The following is a 9,375-nucleotide window of genomic DNA, read 5'->3' on the forward strand; positions in this document are numbered from 1 at the left end:
AATAAAAATCATCACTTGATTGATTTGTAGTAGGAGGATCATATTCTGCTACTAACTCATTTTCCTCACCCTTGGAAAACTGTACCATTCTTTCTAACTGTTGAGATTGTTGTTGTTGTTGACCTTCAGCTACAAGTGCAGTAGATGTGCTGACCATTCTATCCTTCCCGTAGACTTCCTTCTGTTGAATCTGCTCCAACTCATAGGTTTTTAACACTCCATAGAGCCTGTCCAAAGAAATCTCACTCAGATCTCTAGCTTCTCTAATGGCAGTGATTCTATGTTCAAGATAAGCTGGCAGTGTTAAAAGGAACTTTTTGTTGACCTCCCTGATTGAATAATACTTTCCATTGATGTTCAGGTTGTTGATCAACGTATTGTACCTCTCAAACACTTCAGTAATTCCTTCTCCTGGATTTGATTTGAAATGTTCATATTCAGAGGTTAGGATTTCCAACTTGTTCTCCCTAACTTCCTCTGTGCCTTCATTAATCACTTCAATAGTTTCCCACATGTGTTTGGAATTTTTACAGTTCATCACATGTCTGTTCATCAAGGGATCAAGGGAATCAATTAATATTAATTGAAGGCTGGCATCCAAGGAGGCTTCTTCCTTCTCAGCAGGAGAAAAATCTTCAGGCTCTTTTGGATAGGTTCTAGCTTCAGTAGTCACCACACCATCTATTATTACCTCCGGTTCAATAACCATCGGAGTTTTTATACCCTTCTTTAACAAGTTTGAATATTTGGGATTTGCAACTTGTAAAAATAATAGCATCTTCTTCTTCCACATGATATAATTCTTTTTATCAAATTGTGGAATTTTAACGGTTCCAACTTTATGTGAAGTCATTATGAATTTTTGAATAAATAAAAATTCAAGGAGTTGAAAAATCACAAAAGTCTAGGATCTTGATTTGTTCGTTAATCAGAAGGCTCTGATACCAATTGTTAGGTCCCAATGTGTTTGTAGAAAGGGGGGGTTGAATACAAACAGCACCGAATAATCGAATTAAATGCGGAATAAAAAATATGAAACAAAATTCAAGTTAAATAAAAATATTATTAAACTTGAAAGGTGTTACAACAACTGTATCGATTACAAGGTATTAATCTCAAATCAATTATCACAAATCTAGAATAAATTCGACATGAACTTTTTCTATTTTTGCAATAATTAGAATCAAATGTTAAACGCGATTTGAGATTAAGTTCTAGGGATTTTGATCCGCTAGATTGTTAAACAAGAACAAGAGAATGATTTCTAGTTGATTGGATTTAACTTTACAAGCTAGAAATTTGATCTTTGAATTAGCAGATAAGATGAAATATTTGGCTGCTTTTTCTCTCTGTATGTTCTTGACTTCTTTTCTCTGGATGGATTGAGTTGCTGCTTCTCTGCTTCTTTTTAATCAACAACCGAATAGAATTGAATTGGCATGACAATCCTATAGCTGGCAAGACTTTCGGTAGGACAATGGATTGAACTAGCAAGACAATCTGAATGAACTAGCATGACAATCAGAATGAACTAGCAAGACAATCCTCCTCCTAGTGTAACTTTCGGTGAGACTATTGAAAATGGCCTTGCATGACAATCGGTATGACAATCCTGATTGTCATGCTAGTTCATTTTCAATTGTCTTGCTGATTTAATGCAGATTTTAATCCAATTTAAATTCTGAAAATTCCTAAAATTAATTCAGAATTAATTAATCAATTAATTCAATTAATAAATAAATTATTCTTCGCAGATATAATTTATTTTCTTAATTAAATTAGATGACTTAATTAATTAATAGAGAATTAATTCTAGTCTTCAACAGCACCCATCCTTCTGCAGATCTTCTGAAAATCACTGAAAATTATGAATCAATTCCACCACTTCAATGTTGACACTCGATGTACTGTCTGGTTCATGAGTGACTAACTTCCGTGACGTTTCTTCATGTCTTGACTTTGACGCTTTGATTTTCTTCAGATTAAATCCTTGTAATTAATGATACTCTGACGAGATCTCTGTCACTTGATTAAATCCACGATCTTGATTTATATCACTGAGGCATGATCAACTTCTTGAACTTCTTCCAGTGAATTAACTCCTCAAGTCTGTAGATGAACCTTGTTCTGAATCCTTTGACAGATATTACTTTGTGAGATCTCTCTGACGGTCGATCCACTATTTACTTATTACATTCTTATTTGAGTTGAGTTGAATCCTCGAATATACAAATAGGCTATGACATATGACTTACACTATACTTTCTGTCTTTCTAATGCCTATTTCACTAGGCCTCTCATCAGGGAGGGGAGGGTCTACATTACTCGGACTCGGCTAAAACTAGTGTCCGACATGATTACGTGTTCAAGTATCGGAAACGGCGATATTTTGAAAAATATGCATGTTTTTCGGTTTTTGTACTAAAATAAGTGTTCAAGTCTGAGTGTTCGTGTTCAAGTATCGGAGTCGGCAACATTTTGAAAAATATCGATGTTTTTTACTTTTTGGTGTCGAGTGTGTGACACGGGTACTCGATGGTAAAATGAAGAGTCCCGAGTAATTCAGGAGGGTAATGGGGAACCTGGATTTTACTGCGTGGCAATATTTAACAATTTGGTCAGCCTCAAATTTGAGTCGAGTCAAAACATCACAAAAATTTGATTAGACCTGAGTTTTAAATCGGGTCTAAATAATCGTTATAATTAAAAAAAAATTGGCAAACACAAAAACAAAATTACGTCCCATTTAGCAAAAATTAAAAGACTCGTAACAAAAAACACATCTTGTATTAATTTATTTATTTACGTTACACATCTTTATGTTACTTGCAAATATTGCATGTGAAATATAACTGTCTATTAACAGCATAAATCAAATCCTTTTTTACACAACCCCATCAAAAGTATATCCGATTATTTAATCAGATGCCTAAAATGTCAAGTTACATCTCCCTTCCTTTCCTCTTTTCTTCTTGAGGTTGCTTCATGTCCGGGAACCTCGCCGGAACATTGTCGGAACTGTCTTGTACTTTGACGGAATTCTCCCTCAAGAGGACAATGAGATCAACAAATGCACTTAAGATGTACTTGTGAGACTTGTTATCATTCAAGTTTAAATAACAAAGTAAAAGCTCTTCCAAGAACTCCCAATCTACTTTTCCATTTTGATGTAGTCTAGCCTCCATCATTTCTTGCATGGAGCTCTTAAAATCATCACATGGACTCCAAGAGTATCTTAAAACTGCAATAAAATCTTCCGCGGCCATTTTTTTCTTGTCACTACATTCTGATGGCGATGACGAAGCATCAAATATTGCAGTGCCGGGGCCCGAGCCCCTAGCACTGTCGGACAAGGGTAAACTTGTCCGAGAATTATCGATGACCGAGCCTGATGAGGCAGGGGCCACAAAAAACCTATGAGAGCTACAAAGATCATGACATGGTAGATCGTCAAACTTAGGCGAGTCATAGGAGAATGCACCTTGATTTTCTTGATCATGGTCTTTATTTTGATCTAAGTCTTTGTCGTATAATGATCTGAAATTTTCGATCAAAAATTTATCGATATCGGACAATGTAGCAGACCCATCATCGTGATCTTGATCATCTGTATCACTAGAATGATGATTTTGTTTCTCGGAATCAATAGCAAAAGATGGAGTTTTAGGGTGTTTGCAACCTCTAAGAATCCAACTAGTGGAAGAAGTGAGGGATTTGGATGGTAATTTGAGTTGTGAGGTTGATGGTTTTTTTATTTTCGAGAGATAATCTTGTATTGTTTTGTGAAATTGTCTAGGCATTTTTTGTAGTTGATTGTTTTGGTGATGTTTGGGTGCATTTTTATATGTAAAAATGAATTAGCAAAGAAGGAAAAAAAGTAACATAAGATATTTTATTACTATAATAATTGTGTATATTGAAAACGTTGAGCTATAAGTGGTAATGTATTTATTGCAGTAGGTATATGTTACAATTTCATAAATTTTCTGGATTTGGATTTTCTTACTATCTTGTAGCGGTTTCTTAACTCTCTGGGCTGGGTGTAATGGCCTATGACTCTATGGGCCGGCCATTGATTTGCAATACTCGATTAGCATATTGAATGTCTCATAATGCTAGAGTGATCAGGCCCAGTCCAAGTTCCTAATTTATCAAAGACAGAATGTTTCATTTGATGCTGGACCGTAAACAGGCCCAATCCAAAGGAACACACCCAAGAATTAAACTTGATACAAATTACAAAAATTAAAATATAAGTAGTCCTCCAGAGAGCCATCAAACAGAATCTGTACAAAGCTGCACTTTAAGATTGATATTCAGACATTTGATACGAGGACTCTAGTTGATGCTTCCTAAAATCCGACCCATAAAATCGACAGAATCAAAATGCACCTTAAGAATTGGGAGCCCTAGAACAGCTACCTAAACAATAGGTTGCCAGCTTCCTCTCTCTATACATAATTTCTTAAGATAGACAGATTATATGATATTTCTTGCTATATAATTTGAACTCTGAAATCCTACCTTAGTATTACGTTATATTTACACAATTACTCTGAAATCCTATATTATTATATGATTCTCTTTTAATTTACCATAATAAGATATAAGTATACTGAACTTACTTTAGATTGAACAAAGGGAACAGTGAACTGGCCCTTCATCACCAGCTAGTCATCATCTTCCACAGGTAAACTGAAGCAGTTATACTACATAGATACAAAAGTTTTCACAGACAAAGTTTGTATAGTTACAGTAAGAGATGCGGAACTTAAATAAACGAATTTATGGGCCGCCGCATGACAGTTGTTGGCTTCCGAGCACACTTTAGGTGGCATGCATGTCTCACTGTTTAGGAAAGATACTGATGTTAGTATTAAAAAATATAGACAGCAATTCATTTTAATCTAGCAAGTATGGAAGGCTAGAAGCACAAGAGAATGAGCGGTTAATGGCTTAATACAGGAAAGGAAAATATTAATGCATCAATTTTCCAAGTAATTTAAGATGCCTAATCTTTAGAAGAAATGACTGCAGTAAGAAAATGCCTGACCTCAGAGAAACAATTTTCCCGTCGGATTGTATGATCCGAGGTGTTTATGTCAACCTCGCATGACACTTTTGCCTGTGAGACGTAAAAACATTTCACTGTTAGTCTTAGAAAACAAGTGATTTATGTATAAAGGATCGTATAATGGTAACATGAATTTAAGTGTTCACTACTTGCTTTAGCTCTAGGTTATCCAAAATGCATCACAACAAACAGTTCACAAGACCATAGCAAAAGATCAATCGACATGTAAAAAAAATAATGAGAAGTTACATATAATATATGATTATATTCCCTCTGTTCATTTATCACCAATAAACCACTAGGTTTAATTTCATACATGAATATTACCTGGCTATAAGCATTCTTAAAAACAATTTGCTTGTAAAGGAAGAGTATCCTGGTTCATAATCATAATTTCTTCATAAAATAAAACAATAAACTTTCCCAGGCTATACCAATGTTCTAATTCCTAGACTTTTACACCTTGTTACTCCTACGTTTTAATTCTTTCCTACGTAAAATGCAAAAGTCTCCTAAAACGTGCGTGATTGCAACTAAATGCCGTACTTCCCCCCTGCATTCTTTTAAATATATTGTTCAACATCCCCGCCTATTCCTCTTGTAACTGTATCTCTATGTGTGTTGAAATTTATAGCTTCAAATAACTTGAGCTGGTTCTGACAATGACAACCTAATTTATTACAAGCCTATTTTGTATAAAAAAACAAGTCCTATAAAAGACCTGCACCGGCAGCTCGTTAGCGACACAACTTGTAAGCAATTACCATCACCAATCCTATTTTCTATACCTACCTACCACTCGCATATTATACAGTAATTAAACCTTCCTTTTTACGCTAATTTCAGTTTTTCTTTTTAAAGTTCAATTGCATCTCATCTTCAATCTATCATTTTTATATCCAAAATTATCCCATAAGTCTGTATTTTCAAAAGAAATCACAGGTCATAAGTGTGCCCCGAATAATACAACACACAATCCGCTTCTTTCTTTTATACTTATAGGAATCCACTTCAACAACATTATACTTCTAATTGTAGTTCTGGTAGGTCCTTCTCAGCAAGTCTTAATGTGAACCACTTATCCTGGTAGGTCCTTCTCGACAAGTCTTAGACTTGCTTATATAGCTACGAGTTTGCTGTCATTTAATTCAAGACTTCTTGATTTTCTATGTATTAGGCTTGTAATTTTACGGTAATCTGCTAAGTTGTACTTTCATTAACTAGGTTAAACTCAAGATATTAGTTGATTTAAACCTTAGATTTCTACAAGTCTGCCTGCAAGGTCGCCCTATGCCACTTAAAGAAATGAAGAATATTGCAAGAGGGTCTAAAAGCTCGAGATCCTCTTCTTAAGAATGAACTATCGTGATATGACAAATTCAAATAAGCTGGGAAGAACATTTTGATTTGCTGGCAAAACTTGTATTATTAGTTATTGACAAACTATGAGTTAAGAAAAGCGTATATACGAATTAGTATACTTAACATAGAATCCGCTCCGCATCTAACCTTCCTTCTATGCTTACCGCAATAAGCCTCACCAACATTTATACTTCTAACTATAATTCATCAAATAACTAAAACATCCTTAACTAGCAATTACACCATAATTTACCTTAACATCTGCACTTAAATCAATAACTCATTAATCAACTAAAACAAGTAACTGATCCAATCAAACTAATCAGCAAAACAAGTAAATCCAAACCAAATAACGGAAAAACATCTCTAACTCGCAATTCACCTCAACAACATCTACACATTATAGCTCAAACTCATCAATCAACTAAAACATGTAACTCATCCAATACATTAATCAACAAAACAATCAAACACACTAAAAACTAGCTCTAACTCATCAATCAACTAAAACACGCAACTCATCCAATACATTAATCAAAAAACAATCAAACACGTGAAAATCTAGCTCCAATTCATCAATCAACTAATACATGTAACTGATCCAATAAATTAATCAAGTAAAACACGTTACTCATCCAACAAATTAATCAACAAAACGATTAAACACACGAAAATCTAGCTCTACCTCATCAATCAACTAAAACATGTACTAATCCAACAATTTAATCAAACAAATCAATCAAACAACAAATCACACTACTCAAAACCTCAATTCATCCCCACTCACCTTAATCGGAATATAAACATACACAAATCCGACCTTTCCTTCAACAGCCGAAACCGTATCGATTGTAACCACACCTCTAGCCAAATCCTCAATCAAAAACACCGCATCTTCCAAAACCTCAATTCCGTCAAACCGCAACGTCGCATTCACATACGACACGCCTTTCGCCTTCACCTTACCGCCCTTCGCCTCCACAAACCCTAACTTACTCCCTCGATAAACAACCTCCACCGTCACCGACCGATACACCAAATCATAAACATCCTTATTCAATACTCGCACCTTCAAATCAAGCTCTACATCGAGCTTCGCCGGAAAAGCGTGAGCGTTGAATTTGTTCAATTTGAGACGGACGATAGTCAATTCAGGATTAGACGGCCAGAGATAGTAGAGAGAGGTGGTGAGGAAAAGGATCGTGAAGAGAGAGAATAAAATGCCGTTGGAGTTAAGGCGGTATGGGATGGGGATGGCGTAAGCCAAAACGGTGTAGTCATGGTTGGGATCATTGTCATAGTCAATAGGGTTGTTAGGATGTTTTGTTAGAGGGAGAGATTCGTAGTGAGGTGAGGAAGAGGTTGCGAGGTTTACGGGCGACATTGGCGGGAGGTGTTTGGTAGAGAGAGCGAGAGAGAGAGAGAGAGAGAGAGAGAGAGAGAGAGAGAGAGAGAGGGGGGGGAGAGAGAGGTGTTTGGGAGAGAGAGAGAGAGAGGGGGGGGAGAGAGAGGTGTTTGGTAGAGAGAGAGAGAGAGAGAGAGAGAGAGAGAGAGAGAGAGAGGCGGGAGGTGTTTGAGAGAGAGAGAGAGTCTAGATTTTTGGGATTTAGGTGTGTGGGGACTTTGGGCTAGATTTGATGGTGGGGGTGGAATGAGTATATGAGGACGGGTAGCCGGGTTAAATTTATAAAATTCGGGTGATTCGGATTAGTATTTGGAGGAGTACTATGAATATTGGGTTTTCGGATAAATTTAATAATAATTAGAAAGGATTAGTGTTTTTTTGGGATTTAGGGTTTTAGAGCAAGCTTAATAATATATCTGTAAATATTTTATAAATATAATAAAATGTAGTGTCCTGATGATTCAAGATTGTACATAAATTCCAACAACATGGCTTATATTTGTGTCTTATTATTAAAATAATAATATATTTGAATTATAATGAGGAGATAAAGTAAATGATTTGAGGAAAGAGATGTGTAAAAAGTGATGGAAATAATTTTTTAATTAAAATAAATAAGATATGTCATACTTAGACACTATGAATGTTCTAGTGTTTTAAAACATCACTGGGACATTGCGGAGCACTTTTTTATCCAATATGCCTTAAATTTTAACCTAGAACAAGTTTTTAGGGTATTATTAGACTTGTTTTTATAAATGAGTGAATTCATTAAGTGCATATTTAATCTTATTTCGTAATAATTTGATTAAAGTATGTAAAGCAAAATTAGTTCTAATTATTTCATTTCAAAATTTTAGATGATTTTATAAAATAGAAGATAAAATTAGTCAAATTAACCAATTGAGTAATTTACCAAATGAATAAATGTTGCAAGTATCATATTACAATGTTCGAATTGCTTAAATATAAACTAAATCATATGATTCCACCGTCATATTATCATGTCATTTATATCAAATTCGGTTTAACGTCTCGTGAATTCTTACAACATAAAACAAATCAATTTTAACATAAAATTATGAATATATGTTAGGGATTTGAAAAAGTGAACCATATTTCGAACCTACAAATCATAATAGATATAATTAAGGAGTATTTGAATTTCGAACAAGTACTTGAGAAATTAGATCATTACTCGAAAATTTAAATATATATTTGAATAAATGTATTGTGATATTATATTTTTTTATTGTCTAGTTATTGTTCATACAATTTAAAAAATTATCAAAATTGTGTAATAAGAGAAGTCAACTGGTTACTTTACTAATACGATCTTGACAAAATAAAATGACCGGCTGCCGACAAATAATGAACAACTGACGTGCAAATAATGAATATAATAATCTACTAAAAAATATAATTAATAAGACAACATGCCGACAAAAAACTGACAAAAAACTAACATGTGCAATGGAATGTTTAACGAAGTTCCAATTTTATATGTACAATCAATCTCTTGCACTGATAATAA

At 34.5% G+C, this 9,375-nt stretch overlaps 2 protein-coding genes across 2 annotated transcripts; both read right to left on the reverse strand.

The window, feature by feature from the left end:
* Window positions 1-2,850: 2,850 nt before the first annotated feature.
* LOC141720411 (transcription repressor OFP14) lies at window positions 2,851-4,473 on the reverse strand. Its single transcript, XM_074522811.1, has one exon. The coding sequence runs from the start codon at window positions 3,798-3,800 to the stop codon at window positions 2,943-2,945; it is 858 nt and encodes a 285-aa protein (XP_074378912.1). The 5' UTR covers window positions 3,801-4,473; the 3' UTR covers window positions 2,851-2,942.
* A 170-nt stretch (window positions 4,474-4,643) lies between these two features.
* On the reverse strand, window positions 4,644-8,063 carry LOC141720412 (uncharacterized). Its single transcript, XM_074522812.1, has 3 exons — window positions 7,224-8,063; window positions 5,054-5,125; window positions 4,644-4,848 (listed from the first exon to the last, which is right to left on the reverse strand). Exons 1-3 carry the CDS (start codon window positions 7,818-7,820, stop codon window positions 4,846-4,848), a joined length of 672 nt encoding a protein of 223 aa, XP_074378913.1. The 5' UTR covers window positions 7,821-8,063; the 3' UTR covers window positions 4,644-4,845.
* Window positions 8,064-9,375: the final 1,312 nt, after the last annotated feature.

The sequence above is a fragment of the Apium graveolens genome, chromosome 4, assembly GCF_009905375.1.
Source record: "Apium graveolens cultivar Ventura chromosome 4, ASM990537v1, whole genome shotgun sequence".
Taxonomy (NCBI): Eukaryota; Viridiplantae; Streptophyta; class Magnoliopsida; order Apiales; family Apiaceae; genus Apium; species Apium graveolens.

Bases quoted from the DNA above. Each gene is read 5' to 3' on its own strand.
- LOC141720412 (XM_074522812.1), bottom strand. From the start codon at position 7,820: ATGTCGCCCGTAAACCTCGCAACCTCTTCCTCACCTCACTACGAATCT. The intron at 5,126-7,223 runs GTGAGTGGGGAT...TACGTCTCACAG, and splicing joins ATGTTTATATTCCGATTAAG to GCAAAAGTGTCATGCGAGGT.
- LOC141720411 (XM_074522811.1), bottom strand. From the start codon at position 3,800: ATGCCTAGACAATTTCACAAAACAATACAAGATTATCTCTCGAAAATA.